The following is a 20,353-nucleotide window of genomic DNA, read 5'->3' on the forward strand; positions in this document are numbered from 1 at the left end:
TCTTTAAAAGAATAATTTTCTTGTATTTTGACATTACAAAGTCATACATGTACTTGTACACTGAATTTCAATGAAAAACCAAGGCACAGTCTAAGAGGTATAATATCGAGGTGCTATCAATATAAGGTACATCCATATCTGAGCATGCCAAATACCGTATAATCCCTATCAATTTTTATGCCCCTATAAGCGCCCCCAGGTCTTTTTTCAATTATCAGAAAAAGGGCCCCTTTCAGTGATTAAAATCATCTAGAATCGTATCAAAAGTCTGCCAAAATTTGAAGAAAGTGAACTTGTAACTTGTCTATTATTCAATTTCTCGGTGGAAAATTAATCATATAGCATAAGTTGGGTGGATTATCTTCACTTAAAGTAAAGTTCAACATTATTTTAGTGGATCTTTGAATTTTTTAAAGTTAAAAAATGACATACTGTATTATAAAGAGAATATCAAAATAACCGCCCCCTTTTTGCAATTTTCTAAGCGCCCTGGGCGGTTAATAGGGATTATACGGTAAGCCTTTAATAGAATTTTTATTTCCAAATCAAATCTTCACGGATGTTGAAAAACCATTCTTAATTAAACACATACATACGTATTAATTATTACTAATTGACAAATTTTGAAACTAATGTCAAATACCAATGTATTTTTAACAAAAAATCTTTTCAATATTTTAAATTTCAAATCAATGATATTGCAGTGAGTAGTGAAAAGTTAGCACTGCATGAAAATCATTACATCCAGTAAGACTAATTTTAAAACCTGCCAAACAAACCCGGGAAATTCCGGACTCTTGAAAACTCAAACTCTTGATCTCTCAAAGTTTTCCCTCGGTCCCGCGGACTTCGAGGTATCGAGAGTTACCTGTATGTAAAAATGTCAAATTTATAATAAATTCTTCTGTGAATGCTATTCAAATCAAAACATGTATACATATATTTGACATTGTCATGTTACTTTTAATTACACATATATCTTGCACATATATTTGCTCATGGATATTAACAACATGTACCGGTACATGTATGAATAACATGTAACTTCCTCAATGTCCCTGTAGTAGTTCGGGCATAATCCCTAAGTACATGTATTATATACTAAGTATGTCGAAACATGTAAATGATGTAATAATTAGCATGGAGCACTTTGTCAATTGTTCACTAAGCACCATCAGTCAGTGGAGTCTCCTATCAGCTAGCATCAATCACCAGATCTGAATCATAGTCCTCTCTGTTTGTGTCAGCCGTCTCACTGAAATTATACAGATAAATTATTATACTGATCACAAGGAGAATGTGATTACTTAGTAATTAAAATACACACTCTGATAAGTGTATTCATCGTAATAATTATTTGACTTTGTGCCTTTAGACTGTGTACAAGCAGTACAGTAAAACTTGGTTATAACGAAGTCACTGGGACCTGCGAAATTACTTCGCTATATCCGTAATTTGTTATATCAGTATATGGAATACGTAAAATTAATATAGTTGGGGATTCATAAAAACTTCGCTATATCCGTGAATTTGCAATATCCATGTTCGTACTAAACTAGTTTTACTGTACATGTATCATACATGTATTAATCCATGTACTGTAGAACACTAAATTTTCGCGACACCTTGTTTTAGCAAGATAGTCATTGACTCTTGATTAGCGAGACAAAATTTTCATGAATTGTGTTTATTGCTTTATATAATCTTAAGAAATACTATTATACGCGAGATTTAAATTTTCGCGAGCACACTGCCTCGCGTAATTACGCGAAAATAAAGTTCTCGCGAATAAAAAGTGATTTACAGTATTACAAACCTATCAGGATTAGAGTTATCATTGCTGAATATCTCCATGGGTAACATGGCCGGGGCTTTCTCGATTTTAAATGAATTTTGTCGCGATTCTAAATGCCTCTCTAACTCTTCTCTTGTCATACGGCTCTCAGCCTTCTCCATCTTTGATTTTGCTGTATAAAACATCAGAAACGCCATTATAAACTCTTTTACAAGAGAAGTTTGTACTAAATATTTTTTTATTAATTTGATGTTTACTTGTGACTAAAAGTTGATACACTGTAGTCACTGTACAAACAAAAATGATCAAGTCTTATTTGTCAATAAATTACTAGTAATCTATTAAGTCTTATAGTCAAAAGGTCCCCATATAAAATGGAATAAAACATTTCCTTTCAAACACCTGCACATACCTTTTGATTTCTTTGTGGAGGGTCTAGAACGCTTCTTCACTGGTTCTGAACTAGAGGAGCCCTGTAAGGATGAAAAGCAGTTTTTTTAAATAACACATGTCATTTATAGGGCAAATCTAATATCAATGCTCTTATAGTGTGCATCTCTAGATGCATCATCCATGCAACTTTGGTCACTAAAGGACTGATTAGTTACTTCTAGCTTGAAGAGGAAATTGAAAATGCAAACAAGTTTGTAAAAGATACCAAATGAAAGAATGAACATTAAAGTTCGAATCTAGAATAATTTAAAAAGCAAGATAAATTCAATGATTTTAGCACTTACAGCAGCTTGAAACAGAGCAGCCATACTAAGATTTCCAAATATAGTAGAGGCTTCTGATCCAAAAGGTAACTGGGCCTGACCTGGACTCATCGAAATTTTCCTCCTTCAAGTTTTATAATATTTATAATGCATCCATTGAACACAGACTAATAAATATATTAAATCACGCATGCAATACAATTGCCTTGAAAATTAAGTCAAAAATCAGAAAAATTTATACATTGTCAATATTTATAAGCACAAGCTTTGTAGAGCTTTTGCGAGAGAGTAATGCATCAAGTTGTCTCAATACTTTGCTATATAGTTTTAAAAAAAACATCAGTTCACCTACAACATTGGATGCTTTATTACAACATGATTCACAATGTGTCGTTAGTTGCTCTTACTTTTTGCCAGAAGTGTGGCCATCTGCCTCACTGTCACTTGACGCTGTTGCATCAGAATCCCCTGAAGAATCTTCAACCTTTTCATACTGTAACAGGCGATCCAAGAGAAAACTGTAAAACAACAACTGTATTATTATTCCTTTTTCATTACCTACAGTGTGTTTCAGTTGTTTTATCACTGCATGCTTCCCCTCTAAAATTTAATTGATTTTAATCTTAGGATAGGTGGAAACAGATATATTTTATCTAACCATGTAAACTATGTATGGTACATGTAGTAGTGGTACCACAAGTATAGACAAGTTTATATAGATATATTTGTACATTAAGCTTTTTAAGAAAGAGTCAAATTAAGACACCCATCCATCCACCTCCAAAAGATTAACAACTAAAATAAGATGTATGAAAGGTTTCCAAAAATGAAAAATAGCAAAATGTTACTTGAATTTGGTGAAAAAAATATAAATCTAGAATTTCCCATAAAAATCATGTAATACTTTATACCTCTTAATTCATAACAAATTATATATGGTTTACCTTTTGTCTCTAGAAACCTTGAGTAACTTCCCCTGAGCCTTTCGTAATTCTTCCAAAAAACATTCTTGTTCCTAATAAAAAAAAACATAAAATACAAATGAATGTATTGGTGATAAGGTAAATCTCTGTCATGTTTCTTAAGAATAATTTAGCTGGGTTATTGTCAGAGAGATTAAAATTAATCATTGTGACCAAATGTGTAGGCATCAGAGTTTAATTATCACTGTAACTCTGAAATGTTGATCATTAGGCAATTTTTTTTCTCAAAGAAAGCCCATCCTCATTCATGTTATTTACTTAAATAATGTTAAAATAGCAAATGCTTTACTTACATACACCAGTAATTTTAGTTTCTTTTTTAATGTTTTATACTTCTGTTTATAATCAATCTGGTGTTCCCCCGCAACATGTCCATCTGAAACAATGAACAAATATACAAGTTATTGTACCATTATCTGTAAGTGAACATATTAACGATATATTATTTCAATCTACCATTACATATATTTATTTTTACTAAAACGTTTTACTACCCTTGGTTTTTAACTTTGTCTGAATAAAACACAAAATATGGAGCATATACTTTGAAGGAAAAAAAATTCAAATGATATATTATAAACTAAAGAATTGAAGAAGTGTAAACACGGGTGAATTATAAGGAACAGAAAAGGAATACCATATATGATCAGTGTAGGGAGAAGAACATTTAGGCAAACATTATTACTGTGAAAGAATTTCGTTTTGGATTAAATTTCATTTTTTTTTGCGTTGTTTACAATTATCAACCAAATTAAATCCCACATGAAATTTGCACACAACTATTTGTTGACTAGTGTTGCTTCAAAAAGACGAAATTCAATATCCATGAAACCTTTCTAGATAACAAATCAACGCAATTTGATCCCAACGAAAATTTGCATTTCTATAGTATAATTGTTTACTTTATTCTTAAACATCTCTTCCAGAATTTTTCATTCGTTTAGCAATTTGGATGCCACCAATTGCCAGTGAAGGCAGGGATGAAAGTTTAGAGCAGAAATCTGCACTTGCTAACTTTGAGCAATTAGAGATTTATTTTAGTATCTGTCCCTAATTCCCTAATGCAACACAGGACTTCAGTTATATGGACAAGTCTTCGAGTCCCACCGTGGGATTCAAACCCCAAACGCAGATTGTCTCAAAAGGCAAAAAAGGTAAAGAGTACGTAAAAATAGCTACCCGGGTTATGTTTAAATACCTAAGTAGTTATAAGTAGCTACGTATTTGGACTGGACCTGACTATGACAAACATGCATTTGCTTAAAATTTGCTTATTTAAAAAAAGTACACAGTGTACATACTACTGAAGAAAACACTGCATTCATATTAAAGAACATGTCATAAATGATATAAAAAAAATAATAATAGGCACCAGCGAGTGGCATCATTGTAAAACTTGTTGTTGTTGCTTTTTGTTTTTTTGTAGGTCTATGGTTTTTCTTTCTCCAGACACAGGAAGTTACCCATATGTGCTTTACGTCACAATAATTGTGCTTCCTTTTACTTCCGGCCGTCGATGTGAGTGAATAAGAAATATGTATATTCATAATTTCATAGAGAAATCCGCTCTAAATCAGTGTCATCGTGCATTATACATATAATCTTTAAATAAAAACACATTAACAATCAAACGTTTTATGATGGGTCGTATATATTTTTTCCATATTTGTGTTAAATTAATCCGAAATACATAAAATACATATCAAAACAAACGTGGGTACAAGCAATATTTACCTTTGACACTTCTAGCTTCTACTTCTTGTCTTAATTGTTGTTGGTGTCATTACACATTGTAATCAACAAAAAAAGAATACTTTGAACAGTACAAATGGTATCAAATATCCTTATCTGGGAATACAGTTCAAGGGAATAAACTTTAAAAAGTGTTCATCATTTATCAAACTTCGTTTCAATTTTCTTAGATGGGACCGAAAGCCGATACTAAAGCAGCTAAGCTAAAGGCAGCGGCTGCCAAACCAGCTGCAAAGAAACAGACTGAGACCCGCATGGTCAAGAAAACTATTGGTGGAGATAAAAATGGTGGTTCCAGACTTGTCAGGAAAACCAGAATAGTAATGAATATTTTAATACATATGAGTGATCAGATGAATTCCCTAAATATGATTTTGGGGTTTTTAAACTTCCTGATAATTTTTTCAGGCAGGTAATGTTCATAGTTTGATATTTGATATGTGTTAAACATGTTAAAATTTTCATTTAAGTCTCGCTATTACCCGACTGAGGATAAACCCAGGAAACTGAGGTCCAGAAAGACTGCCTTTTCCAAGCACAAGCACAGCATAAGGTCCTCTATTACTCCTGGTACTGTTCTTATTCTTGTGGCAGGCCGTCACAAGGGAAAGGTAAAGCAATATATCGGTTGTGGTTAACACCTCCTTGCCACATTTCATAGGCTAAACACGATTTTGAAAATAGAATTTGTCCACCATATGCGATTGATCTTGCTATTTAAATGAGGGCCCCTATATACTGTAAATTCCTAAATGCATAGAATAAATTGTCACCTAATTTCGCAAGGAACACCAGTTGCGAAATAAAATTACTCGCTTTTATTTTTATGTTGCTAAAAACTACCTACTAAAAACAATGTAAAATCTTTTGACGAATCATCCATTTGCGAATTATTATTCTCGCGATTTGTCGTTGAAGAGGCCTTTCGCGATAATAAGTACTCACGAAAAATAAGGAATCTACAGTATGTAGCCGCTCACTTAGTCACTCACTCACTATTCATTATAATCCATAGTCATTGGTGTAAATGCACATGTGCTATACAGGACATGGTAGCAACAAAATTAACGTTCTTCTACAATACCTTCTGGCTTCAAGTTTGCACATACTGAAATGAAATTTGGTACAGATTTATCATAAGATCTATCTCAAGTTCCGTTTTGGATACAAGTGAACAATTTTTGACAGAGTGATGCCCCTTGTTCACTTGGGGAGGGGGATAATTTAGTGTTCAACAAACATCTCTCGGAGTCTCTCTTTTTATTCTTGTTCAATGCATAGACCCATATGAATTATGAGGAATTCAGTAATAAAAACAATTTCATTTAACATTCATTGCAGAGAGTTGTCTTCTTGAAACAGTTGGATTCTGGATTACTTTTGGTGACAGGTAACTGAATTACATTTTTTTTTCCCAAAGTAACTCTTGTTAAAGATTAAAGAACAATTAATTGGGAAGAATATGCAAAAGGAAAAGAATGCACAATTGGTTGCATTTGAGGAAATACACAAAATGACATGGATTATACGAGGGTTGTTCGATATGTATTGTGTATTGTACCACAGCGCGATAACGCCTTGCACAATTTCGTCGATATTTATACGCCTGGATAACTCTATTCAATACCTTGCCAACAGTATAAACACGAGCCTTCATCTACACATGGTTATAAAATAATCGTCATTTCAATAGAGCCAGTCGTTGACCACTGTTGTAAAAATGGTTGGGAAAATAGAATATTGAAGAAATTAGAGCTTATATAAAAGTTCACACAAAACTCGGTAATTCGGTAAAGCAGATTTTTACTGAATTGGGGGAAGTTTATGGTTCTGATAAGGTATCTTATGAGACAGTTCGTAGGTGGAGACAGAAATTTCTGACTGGCACAGAGTCCGTCAAAGATGCAGCAAAATCGGGTCGACCTGTGACTGTATCAGGCAAGACAAACGTCTCAAAAGTCAAGGAAATAATTGAAAGTGATGGCAGGTACACGATTCGTGATATTGCCAAAGCTGTTGGCATATCGCTATCGCGGGTGCATTTCATTTTGAAGCGTATTTTGAAAGTACGAAAGATTTCTGCCAGATGGATACCCCATATATTGACAGATGACCAAAAAAAGGTACGAATACAAACCGCTAAGCGACTGCTTAAAATGTTTCCAAACTTCAATCAAAGACAATTTGCAAACATAGTTACTGGTGACGAAACATGGGTTCACTATTTCGAACCAGTAAGAAAAGTTGGAAACAAATTATGGCTAACCAAACACAGTAGAAGGCCTGTAGTTGCCAAAAGGACAATGAGCACAAAGAAGGTCCTTTATTGCATATTCTTCTCTTGTGATGGTTTAGCCGTACAAATCCGGTGCCGAAGGGCAAAAGTGTTACAGGTCGGTATTACCGAGATGTTGTACTGAAAAAGCTCAAGAAATATTATCAGAAACAACGTCCTGTGTCGGGATTTAGGCATGTTCGCCTTCTTCATGATAATGCTCCATCACGTACATCTGAGCTTGTGAAGCAATTTTTGAAGTCTGAGAAGGTTACCGTCTTGCCACACCCACCATACTCTCCGGATCTAGCACCATGCGACTTTTTCCTTTTTCCAAACCTTAAGAAAGTTCTTATCTGGTCGTCGATACAAGTCCCGACAGGCCCTTGGCTCAGCCGTCAGTCAGTACCTCAGAGGTATACCTAAATCAGCATATCGTGACGCATTTCAGAAATGGATTCAGAGATTAAAATTGTGTATTTCAAATCACGGAGAATACTTTGAAGGGTTGTAATGTCCATTTGACTATTTGAATCTAATGCTTTTGAGATATCGTACAATACACAATACATATGGAACAACCCTCGTATTGTAGGAATTTAACAATCTGTTTCTGTACATAACTTTTTGTGAACAGTTTAATATCATCTTTGTCTCTTTGTATGTTACAGAACAATCACATACTGCAACGTTGTTTATATAAATGACTCTGTTTTAAGGTCCATTCCATTTGAATGGTTGCCCTCTCAGAAGAATCAACCAGATCTACACGATTGCCACAAAAACAAAGCTGGACATCAGTGGTGTTAAATTACCAGAACGCCTCAATGACAAATACTTCAACCGTAAACAGCTGAAGAAGCCCCGACACACAGAGGGCGAAATCTTTGACACCAAGAAAGAGGTCAGTTATCAGAAAATGCACAGATTTTTTTGGAGGGAGGGGGATCTCGCATACAAATTCCCTAGGCCAACTCACACAGGTTCTAATATTTTCATGATGATTTTCATGATGACCAGAAGAGCTTATGCGATAGTAAGGTGTCCGTCCGTCTGTCTGTCTGTCTGTCCGTCTGTCTGTAAACAATTTTTCAAAACGCTACTCCTCCTACAGTTTTGGTCTGATTTTAATTTAACTTGGCACATAAGTAGACTACACTAAGATACATAAAATAGTGCATCGGTTTTTGATTTCAATGAACCATGTTGCCATGGTTACTAAAAATAGAATTCTCTGTGAAATTCCTTTAAAATGCTACTCCTCCAACAGTTTTGGTCTGATTTCAATATAACTTGGCACACAAGTAGACTACATTAAGATACATAAAATAGTGCATCGGTTTTTGATTTTGTTGAACTGTGTTGCCATGGTTACTAAAAATAGAATTTTTTGTGAAATTCTTTTAAAATGCTACTCCTTCTACAGTTATGATCTGATGTCAGTATAACTTGGCACACAAGTAGACTACACTAAGATACATAAAATAGTGCATCGGTTTTTGATTTCGATGAACAGTGTTGCCATGGTTACTAAAAATAGAATTTTTTGTGAAATTCTTTTAAAATGCTACTCCTCCTACGGTTATGATCTGATTTCAATATAACTTGGCACAGAAGTAGACTACACCAAGATACATAAAATAGTGCATCGGTTTTTGATTTCGATGAACAGTGTTGCCATGGTTACTAAAAATAGAATTTTCTGTGAAATTCCTTTAAAACAGTACTCCTTCTACAGTTTTGGTCTGATTTCTATATAACTTGGCACACAAGTAGACTACACTAAGATACATAAAATAGTGCATTGGTTTTTGATTTCATTGAACGGTGTTGCCATTAGTACTAAAAATAATAATGTCCGTGAAATTCCTTTAAAACGTCACTCCTTCTACAGTTTTGGTCTGATTGCAATGGCTTCTTTTCTTATCCTTTGTTATAAGTACAAACCAGTAGAGCTACAGTCTCGACAGAGACTTCTGGTTGCATAGGTCATATAGCTCCAGCTTTATGTTAGCTACATGTAATTTACTTAGATGAATGCTTTGTCAATATTATATAACTGTATATTTTTCCTCCAAGTAAATTAGTTGATGGTAGGTGTACATGTGACAGTGACTATAATGGGTGCTGGATTTTTGTAACTATTATGTACTAAGTTCTGCTTGACCCAGAGAATGTTTAAATTCATAAAAATTATACAAAGGATATTTGACTTCATGTTGAGGCTATATTTATTAGATTTTTGATGAGGAATATGAAATTTTAATAGAAAAATCAGTCTGAGTATGAAAGACTAAGTATAATGAAATTTGATTTTTGGGGAGGATGAGCCTTGTTTAGGGCTTTAATTTATTCATGATTAAAATATTAATGTTGTGTCTTGGAAGTACTTGAACTGAATTCTGAATAATGCACCTCCCACTGTAACAGATATTTTATGTAAATTTGACATTGTAGTAGCAGCATCATTTGGGAGGGGATGGGGGTTTTAAGAATGGAGAGAAAGAATTTTGCCTCTTTGGTTTTCTAGAATGTTATTAACAGAAAAAGAAAAGTGAAGGAAAATCTATAAACGGCTCATTCCCCCCCTCTTTTTCCAATGGATGGGTCTGTAGCTCTCGCCACTCAACCCAATATTTCAGACCAGCAAGCTAAATACTTGGTGAATTTAAGGGAATTCTCTCATTCTTCTGTTCAGTTATAGATCAGGCTCCGTTTCAAAAAAAAAAAAAAAAAAAACTTTGACTATTAAGACCAAAAACTTCACTTGATAGTAAAATTTTGCAAAATTAATGATTTTGTTAAAAATTGCTGCCATAAAATTATCTTTCTACATACCTTTTTTTAAAAAAAAAAAAAAAAATCTTTTTAATATCAATTATAAAGTTATTTCAGGATTTCAAATTTGGCCTTAGTGATAAGTTCTTTTGTAAAACAGGCCCCAGAATCTCATTTTTAGCTCTACTGGTCAGAGGCCAGAAGAGCTTAAGCAATAGTAATGCGTCCGTCGTCCATCCATCCGTTTGTCTTCTGCTTGTAAACAGTTTTTCAAAATGCTACTCCTCCTACAGTTTGGTCTGCTTTCAATAAAACTTGGCACAAAATTAGACTTCACTATGATACATAATTCTCTGTATATGTTTTTGATTTCGATGAATTATGTTGCCCTGGTTACTAAAACTAGAAATTTCTGTGAAATACTTTTAAAATGCTACTCCTCCTACAGTTTTGTCTGATTACAATATAAGTTGGCACACAAGTAGACTTCACTCAGATATATAATACTCTGTATTGGTTTTTGATTTCGATGAACATTGTTGCCATGGTTACTAAATATAGAAATTTCTGTGAAATACTTTTAAAATGCTACTCCTCCTACAGTTTTGATCTGATTTCAGTATAACTTGGCACATAAGTAGACAACACTAAGATACATAATTCTATATATTTGTTTTTGATTTCCATGAACGATGTTGCCATGGTTACTAAAAACAGAAATTTCTGTGAAATACTTTCAAAATGCTACTCCAAATACAGTTTTAGTCTGATTATAATATAATTTGGCATGCAAGTAGACTACACTGAGATACATAATTATTAGTGTTGGGTGTCGCGACTAAAAAATCGTATCGCGATATATTGCAATATTTTATTTTGTATTGCAATATATCACGATATAAAATTTTTTATAATTTTTCTTTTTCGTCAATGTTAAATGAAAACACAAACTCAAAATACATGTATTCTCGAGTGGATATTGCAATTGCCTGATCGTGTTATGTCGGCGCAAGTGGCAAACTAAGTTTTTTGTGGCACAACTTGAAGAATCAGGTTGTAATATTCCGATTCAGCCTGAACATGAAGGGGTTTCATGTAACAGTTGTCATCTTTTCGTTTCTGACAGAGACATGTCTCTGGTTTCTAATAACTTTTTACGTCGCTTGCCACCATATTTTACCTTGAAAAGGGCAAATAACTCTTTTTATGACAATATTATAGCATATCGAACCCGAACCGGTATTCACAAAAAAATACCACGATACATATTGTGAAGAACGAAATTGGGATACACCGGTTAACCGGTAATATCGCACGGCACTAATAATTATCAGTTTCATGTTTTTGATTTTGATGATTGATGTTGCCATGGTATCTAAAATTGAAAATTCTGTAAAGTTTTATTAAAAGCTACTCCTACAGTTGTAGTCTTATTGCAATCTTGCCACATAAAGAGACTTAATCAAGGAACATTATTCTGTTTATTGCTTTTGTAAAGTTTTAAGTCCCAACTGCTACTTTTCTCTTCCTTTATTATAAATACAAACCAGTAGAGCTACAGTCTCAACAGAGACTTCTGGTTTTTCTAAAAAAATTTAAGTCAAAAATTTGCTTTATTAAAGGTTAGTTGTGCTTTTAAATATTGCTATTATTAGAATTTCTTTCTTCCTATAGGTGTACACTGTCAGTGATGAAAGAAAAGAAGACCAGGTGGCTGTTGATAAACAAATTCTGGACGTGATCCGCAAAAATCCCGAGAAAAAATTGTTGTTTGGTTACCTTGGTTCCATGTTCTCCCTTGGAAGCCGACAGTACCCTCACAAAATGGTCTTCTAAACATTATTTAAAATAAAATACTGACAGAATGTTTCCGTATTGTGTTTGTGTTGAATAGAAAGATAAGAAGTAAGATAAATGCCGGAAATTAAATTTGAGAGCTTTTTTCACCTTATAATGGTTTCAGCTACCAAGTATTGATAGTTCATACTTTTGATAAAAAAGATTTAGGCAATAAAAAGAACCTTGAAATGAATGGACAGTAAATTAACTTGAAGGGGCTTGGACGCAGATTTGAAATTATTTTCTTCAATTTTCTGTAGAATATCGACATATATTGCAAAACACCATTCCGTTCTTTACCAGATTTCCCCCTTGTAATACATATTATGACCCCACCCTACCCCACTGATCATAATTTAGAAAATTTGAAATCTACACTACCATAGGATGGTTTGATTCCCCATTGTGGCCTCGCCCAAACCCCGGGGGTCATGATTAGAACAATTTAGAATCTACACTACCCCCAGAATGCTTCCACATAAGTGTCAGCATTTCTGGCACAGTGGTTCTTGAGTAGAAGATTTTCAAAGATTTTTCCTACATTAATTTCTATGTAAAACTTTGAATCCCCATTATGGCCCTGCCCAACCCCCAGTAGTCATGATTTGAACAATTTAGAATGTACGCTATCCCAGGATGCTTCCACATAAGTTTCAGCTTTTCTGGCCCAATGGTTCTTGAGAAGAAGATTTTTAAAGATTTTTCCTATATATTTTTATGTAAAACTTTGATTTGAACAATTTAGAATCTAAACTACCCCAGGATGCTTCCACATAAGTTTCAGCTTTTCTGGCCCAGTGGTTCTTGAGAAGAATATTTTTTAATGACTCCACCCTATTTTTGTCTTTTCTTGATTATCTCCCCTTGTGAGTGGACTTGGCCCTTCATTTTAACAATTTAAATTCCCCTGTACCCAAGGATGCTTTGTACCAAGTTTGGTCAAAATTGGCCCACTGGTTCTTGAGAAGAGTAAAAAATGTGAAAAGTTTACGGACGGACGGACGACGGACAAAATGTGATCAGAAAAGCTCACTTGAGCCTTCGACTCAGGTGAGCTAATAAAACAAGAAATTTTGGGACAATTTTATTAGTTGACACATCTTTGCACTTTCACAAGTACCGGTAAACTTTATCCTAAAAACTTGGGAAAAGAAGAAATTTTGTTGTGTATAGGTATATGAGAAGTATTGAAATTTTACACCAAACTCACCAGCATTATCAGTACATGCTTATTAGTGTTTGCAGAGTTTAACAAATTGAACACACCCGGTGAAACATTAACAATAACAGATCTTATGCCCTGTTTACAAAAACATTAATTACCAGTACATTTCACTGGGTGTGTTCAATTTGTTAAACTCTGCACACATCACAGAGCACGGACTGACAATAATGGAAAGTTAGTTTTGCTCATTTGTGAAGATGTGTCAATCAAAGCCTCCCAAAATTCTAAGTTTCAATAATTTCCAGATGAAATGAGTTTATTATATATTCTTGTGTAAAAATGAAATGCTATAGCAACATTATACAGAAATTTTGAAAAATTAACTTCAAATCCTTTTCTAAGCCCCTTTAAGGTTTCAGAATTCAAGGTTAATGGCTCAGGGAGCAGAAAAAAAAAATTGTGAAGTGTTTTTCAAGATTCTGGATACAAGTCACAGTTTAAGAACTAGAAATACCCGTTATGTCAATAGGAAATGAATGCCATTATTACATCATACTTTAAGAATGGATCTGCTCTGAAAACTAAATGCTGGTAGCTCATCTGGAAAATGTAGCAGATCCAGCATCTGAAGCAAGTTTTTATGTGACCACCACTAAATGCATCATCCTTGCAAGTTTGGTCCAGGTAGGGCTTATAGATGCTTGGGATAAAACCTGCTTCAAATACTTTATGTGGTCACTCATCTTGAAAATGTAGATCAGATCCAGCATCGGAAGTAAGTATGGTAGTGTCCATCTTTCAATGCATCATCAATGTAAGTTTATTCCAGATAGGGCTTATACTGGTACCTGGTAGTTACTTTGGAATGGACTTGCTCCTAAAACTTTAACTAGGATGCCAGCACCAGGGGTATAGCCTAAGCTCATCTCGACTTTGTTGAGGTGAGATAAAAATAGTACCATACTTACAAAAATCCAGGGTTTATAGAAAATATACTATAAAGAATATTCTATATTCTTTATTTTACATTTGAATAACAATCTGGAAGAAAAGCCCAGATGAGAAAATGTACAAAATCATATGAAAAATATCATTAAGATTTTTATTTTATTCATACACTCAAATATTTTAAAACCATACATTTCTTGCACACATACTATGTCACACATAGTGCTGTCATTCACTCTGTTATTATAGAACACTGTTCTGCTGCCATAGTTTCTCCATTCACACGAGACCATCAGGATTGGCCATCTGAAATTTGAAATGATATACATGTAAATTTATTTTTAAACTGGATTATACATGTATGTCAAAAATTCCTGTGAATGATTAGTCCACAAGTAACAATAGTTCTGTACATTTTTGTGAATATAGCAGACATAAAAACAAAGAATATGAACTTGACAAAAGAATGACTTACCTTCATCTTTCTCCTTTGCTTTTTTCTTATTTTTCTTCTTTTTCTTCTTCTTTAGATTTTCCTCTGTTTTAACTTTCTTAGCCTTCACCTCTGGAGAATTATCTGTGAATGAAATATTTGTAATTGAATAACAAGACTGACAAATATACACACAATTTTTACCTATACATTATAAAGCACTTGAAGAAATAATATTTATAGCAGTTCTTGAGACCTTCACCTTGTGTATCCTGCATATTGCCTGGCTTTTCTTCTCGTCGTTTCTTTAGCTTATGTTTCTTTTTGGGCATATGACTCATAAATCGATATTGTTCAGGTAGCTGAAATATGATTAAACTTGTGTACAACAAAATGAACTGTCTTTTAATAAAAAGAAATTTCATAAACGATTTAAAAAGGAAAAATTTAATTTGAAAAACCATGATATGTTTTACTATATACAAGGAATTACATGTTTTATCACCCTTTTACATCTTCTCACAGAAGGGCAAACTCAAAGTGATTCGAATTCAAACAACACAGTACCAGGGGTATACACATGTCAAAAATTCAATAGAACTTTGAATGGGCAAATTTAGATTAGAAAGATCAATTGTTTGAATATTTAAAAGGGTGACAATAACATATGGCGAAAATAACCCTGTATACAATATTGCCAACACTGTCAGGTATTTCTGTGTAAAATGTGATTGTCAAAACAGATTTTTACAATTTATCTACATATTTCTATGATAAACAAGTCTCTCTCTCTCTCTTTCTCTCTCTCTTACTGGTCCTGGGTGTAGGCGGAACCCCTGTAAAGCTGGTCCAGACAATGGCACCAGTTCCTTACTGGTCTTCGGTGGGTTTTCAATCAGAGATCTCAAAGAGCTGTAACAAGATATTATGAATTCAGCTTTTCTTTGCAAGTCCCCATTTATGCCATTAACATATCAGATTTCTTACTATCTAAATTATTTATGGTTCAAATATTATTTTTTTTAAAATATATGACTTTCTAAATATAGATAATTATTTTTCTTAGTTAATAATTTCAAAAATTTATATATAGAGTTATCACAGTGGTATTATATGTCACCTGTTGTCTTGTATTCCGGGAGTATCTATATATCCAGGGAGATTCGGTAGGAATGCACTTAGCTCCTCTTTCCCCTCTTTTTTACAGAACTTGCTGTATGAGTTCTGGAGACCATAGTGAATCATAAGGTTGCTACTTCCCGTGATTACTGATGGATCTGTTATAAATGGAGAAAATCAAAATTTACAAGTATTTTACAGATTATTCTCTCTGTTTATGGATTATTTCCTTTCTTTTATTTCTCTTTACAATGCAAATTTTAATAATATGTCTGCAGCTCTAAAGCACCAAAATTTTTTGTAGAAAGGTTGGTGAAATAAAGTTTAAACACAAAACATCATTTTTTTTTTTTTTTTTTTATTTATACAAAATTTTATTCACATAAGTGAATGGGATTGGGCAGCAGGCAAAGCCTATTTTAGCCCTCTCCCTAAATATTTTTCATGCACATTTTATCAAATAAATGGATTAGAGGCATTAATTTAAAAATACAATGTATGACAAAAATTCCTGTATAAAGTACATACTGATTTATTACTAAAAAGAGGAACATTACCCTTTTTAACGTCACAGTTACTAAAAAAAGGAATTGTGTCCAACCTGTTATAAGGCTGAAGACTAGAGATGGAACGCATGAAGGATAGTCCCTTTTATGTTATAATTTAAAGATTTCGAAGTGAAGGTTTGAAAATTAAAACTGATTTGTTAATAATTTAAGGATGTTTTTAAGTTTTGTGTGAGTTATTGGTAATGTCTTGCCATATATGGGAATTTAATTATAATGAATTAAAACAAAACACAATAGAACAATATTGCGATAATCATGTTCCTTCCCTTGGCCAAAAAATGCAGCTTAAGCAAAAAGTAGGTATAAAAGCATAAATAATATTAAATATTATGTAAATACTGGAGTATCTGTTCGTAATTTACAGGGAAACGATTTACTAGTAAAAAAGTTTGACATACGTGCTGGTCCAATATCTTTTACAAGATAAAATGGGCCGGAATGAATGACTGAAGGGACTCTTCCTAAACTTATCGTGGTTTTCAATGTCCCCGAAGAGTCGGGACGAGGGTATGCCGGCGAACGGGACCCCCGGGGACTTGATTTTGGCGATACTTGTTCGGGACGTCTGATCGCTTCGTTCATTCTGCCTCCATTTTGATTTTATTTATTAACTCGTACTACAATTGGTGGGGGTTAATTAAATAGATCGTACGTTATCTTATTCGCGAAGCATTACTGGATCCTTTGTGCTACCATATTGGAAGTGCAAAATGACGAGTTTAAACGAAATGGTGATATCGTTGATTCAATTTAGCTTGTCTCGTTAAAAAAATTATCGCAAGCTCTTGGCATCGAATCAACTGGGGGCAGATACCAGGCTCCATATATGCTGATATGCAGTTGATAAAGGGCATATTGCAACACAAGTAATTGAAGTGAGGGATGTTGACGATAGAAAAATTGAAGTTTTCACGTTCATCACAGAGTTTTTTTGTTAGTTTACCATTTTCTATTAAAACATCCGAATATGTAATACTCTGTCAAGTTGCAGGCCTTAAAAAATACAGACATGTCAGCCTCTCTGGTATTTCAATGTCATCGGAATATATCGTGTCGACAGAAGAATGGAAATGACCATTGTTTATTGACAATGCGTCGCCGAAATATCTAAATGTCGAGTGCAACAGTGTTTTCTTCTTTTCAAACAAATTCTATCTGCTTCATATGAATACAAAATAGGTCTGCGAATAACGGAGAGCAATAGGTACCCACTGGAATTTCAATAGAATGTTTGAAGACCTTGTCTCCATACGCTAAGTAAATATTGTCAATCAGAAACTCGAGCATCTTTTTAATATCCATTTTTATTGGGAATAAAGTGGCTCTCTGTGATTTCGAAAAGCTCGGAAATTAGTTTTTCATGGAGAATGGTTGTATAAACTGTTGAAACATTTTGAAGTTATTGATTTTGATAACATTTTCTGAAAGTGCCCTGGGGGTTTTGGTATCCACATCTGATTTGCACCACTTCTCTGATTTGCATCACTTCTCGAATATATTGTTGTATAGTACATCTAAAGTTTCTCCTTCAATGCTGTTTATATTTTAATGAGGATTAAACGAAGAGGCTTATTAAAACATTTACTGGAAACAGCTGTGTATCTTTTCATGGAGTTTATGAATAATGTATCCTTTAGGTTCGGCATGTCAAATTCATTTTATTGTTGGGAATATTTAAAATATTTAAAACTGAAATATGATTTTGAAGAATTTCCTCTTTAGAAAGAGAGCTAGGGGTATAAGATGGGTTACTACTTGCAGAGTTTGATGTATCATTTACTTTAAATATTCAGAATTGTTCAGCAGTTTGAGCTAACATGAAATATTTCAATGCCATGATCGGACAAACGGGGAAAAATACGTAGACAAGTAAATCAGTGTGGAAATAACGGCCTTTCAATTACTCTAGGAAGTAAAAAACGTTTGTTTTTTTTAAAAACTAATTGCACATATAACATGTTCTTGTTTATCGAATCATCTGGACTCCATAATGTAAGTTAAAATGGTATACTGTACTATCTGACGTTCTGTGTTATGATCTTATAGGATTTTGGTAAAATTTTGTAATTTTCTAAAAGTTCATTAGATTATCATAGCTATACAGAATTGAATTTGAACAGCTGTTCAAGCTTCCTAAAATACAATTAAAATAACAATACTGTAACTGCTTTGTTTGGACTTCAACTTGAAATGTGTTGGCATAGATGACTGGACCCTATTGTGATCATTAATATAACATATTATTGACTCAATTCCTTGTTTGCACATTTAAGTGGATTACTTGAAAAGTATTCTTTTCCTTAAAAACATGACGGCATATAAAGTGAAATATATGGAGTTAACGAACAGTATTCAAGCTCAAAGGCCCATTAAAAAATACAACTAGAAGCGGAGCAAACACGAACATCTAAAACATCTGAAGTGGGATCAGATGCCATGGCATGGTCAGGATTAATCAATTGTTCATACGTAGAGCAATTAGGGTCTTGCGAATCGAATCAACTGAGTAAGCATGTGAAAAGTGTATATTGCTTAATGAGTAAGGAAAGCTGACGACTGAAAAGTTTTCATCACATTTATCATTTTACAAAGCTTTGTTTTTAGATTACTACGAGGTCTGCAGTAAATAATGTCCTGAACTCTATGACATACAACACATATATTATATGACATTAAGCTTGACTTTCTCTCATGATTGAATCTTTCATGAATTGATATCAGTTTAATATAACCACTTTTCATCTCATATTTTCATTGTGAGAAGCTGGAAAACAAGGGCTATTCGAGACACTGCATTAAAAATGAATGGTAATGAATCAGTAAACTATAGAGTGAAAATAAACTCTTCATTTAAGCAGCTGTAAATCTTAATAAGAATCTCAAAGAAATATTCACTGAAATTTGTGAAATTTACAGCAACCAATGCCTGTTTTATAGACGCATGAGCAGGTGGATTTCAATGAACATTAATGATATAATGGGCATCAAAAAATGGGTACCGTCCTTGGCGACAAGGACTTACAACAACCAAAGTTCTATTTGCCAAAATTCAACAAAAAATTATCATTTATGATGTTTGATTGACTTAAAAACACATAGCAAATTAACTAGGCATTAATTTGGGGTTAGTTCACACTATTTTACAGAAACATTTGACAGTAAAAAAAAACTCTAAGTACTCAATGGTCACACTATGTTTTGAAAAATGAGTGAAAACGACATCGTGTAAGAATATCTAACAATTATTTAAAAAAAAATCAGAAATTGTAGTTATCCCCGTTTGTCTGAAATTAAAACAGACAACTACACTTGAATCCATTGCTTTATTACCCTCAAAACATTTTTACAATAAGATGCATTTAACAGAAACAGCCAAGGTCTGAGAAGAGCAAAGAATTGCAAGAGGACAAAGACAGTTTTATGGACCATTTTCTTAGATATTAGTGGTCTTGTTGTTCAAATTATTATTCGGGTAGGCAGTTAAATTTCTGGAGGAGTCTAGAAAGCAACTTTTTTTAAAAAAACGAAAGGTCTTTGAGAGGACGGAACGAGAATAAGGAATCAACTACACTAAATTTCTTCATGACAGCGTCTAAACCCACACGCCATGAAGAGTAAAGGAGTTTTGGGGACAAACCAAAAGGTACTATTTTGTCACACAACAATGTTCGTCGGATCTGTCACCATTTGACTTGGTTCATTTTCCAAACTTAAAAAAAAATTTTTAAGAAAGAAGAAACAAGTCAAGGAAATCATGTGATCTGCCATAATCCATTATACGAAGGGCCATACTCAAAAATGAGTTCTAAAAACAATCAGATATTGGATAAAAATGTTACGGATTTGTATTTTAATTCAAAGAGAATATCCAAGTTAGATTATTAAGACTAAATCATTGAAAAGCGTCTTTTGCTTCTTTTTGAGCACCCATGACATTATTTATTGAACAGCCCTCGTATTAACTCCTTATTTTTCTAATAA

The 20,353-nt window shown here is 33.5% G+C and overlaps 3 protein-coding genes across 4 annotated transcripts; 1 reads left to right on the top strand and 2 right to left on the bottom strand.

Annotated features, from left to right (window-relative positions):
* Positions 1-519: 519 nt before the first annotated feature.
* On the bottom strand, positions 520-4,954 carry LOC134280315 (uncharacterized). The gene is made up of 8 exons (XM_062762736.1): positions 4,867-4,954; positions 3,788-3,870; positions 3,456-3,526; positions 2,919-3,029; positions 2,533-2,635; positions 2,208-2,268; positions 1,817-1,967; positions 520-1,255 (listed from the first exon to the last, which is right to left on the bottom strand). The coding sequence occupies exons 1-8, from the start codon at positions 4,880-4,882 to the stop codon at positions 1,195-1,197; spliced, it is 657 nt and encodes a 218-aa protein (XP_062618720.1). The 5' UTR covers positions 4,883-4,954; the 3' UTR covers positions 520-1,194.
* A 431-nt stretch (positions 4,955-5,385) lies between these two features.
* Positions 5,386-12,168, top strand: LOC134280539 (large ribosomal subunit protein eL6-like). The gene is made up of 5 exons (XM_062762955.1): positions 5,386-5,566; positions 5,717-5,857; positions 6,588-6,636; positions 8,241-8,425; positions 11,974-12,168. The coding sequence occupies exons 1-5, from the start codon at positions 5,417-5,419 to the stop codon at positions 12,133-12,135; spliced, it is 687 nt and encodes a 228-aa protein (XP_062618939.1). The 5' UTR covers positions 5,386-5,416; the 3' UTR covers positions 12,136-12,168.
* Positions 12,169-14,386: 2,218 nt separating this feature from the next.
* On the bottom strand, positions 14,387-16,989 carry LOC134280326 (mediator of RNA polymerase II transcription subunit 19-like). Of its 2 annotated transcripts, none has more exons than XM_062762750.1 (6): positions 16,771-16,989; positions 15,805-15,961; positions 15,497-15,596; positions 14,947-15,046; positions 14,727-14,828; positions 14,387-14,557 (listed from the first exon to the last, which is right to left on the bottom strand). In XM_062762750.1, the coding sequence occupies exons 1-6, from the start codon at positions 16,952-16,954 to the stop codon at positions 14,544-14,546; spliced, it is 657 nt and encodes a 218-aa protein (XP_062618734.1). In that variant the 5' UTR covers positions 16,955-16,989; the 3' UTR covers positions 14,387-14,543. The 2 variants fall into 2 exon arrangements, with proteins under 2 accessions (XP_062618734.1, XP_062618729.1); XM_062762745.1 differs by having other exon boundaries at positions 14,941-15,046.
* Positions 16,990-20,353: the final 3,364 nt, after the last annotated feature.

Source organism: Saccostrea cucullata, unplaced genomic scaffold, assembly GCF_032062105.1.
Source record: "Saccostrea cucullata isolate Sc308-1 unplaced genomic scaffold, CSIRO_AGI_Scuc_v1 ctg105, whole genome shotgun sequence".
Classification (NCBI taxonomy): Eukaryota; Metazoa; Mollusca; class Bivalvia; order Ostreida; family Ostreidae; genus Saccostrea; species Saccostrea cuccullata.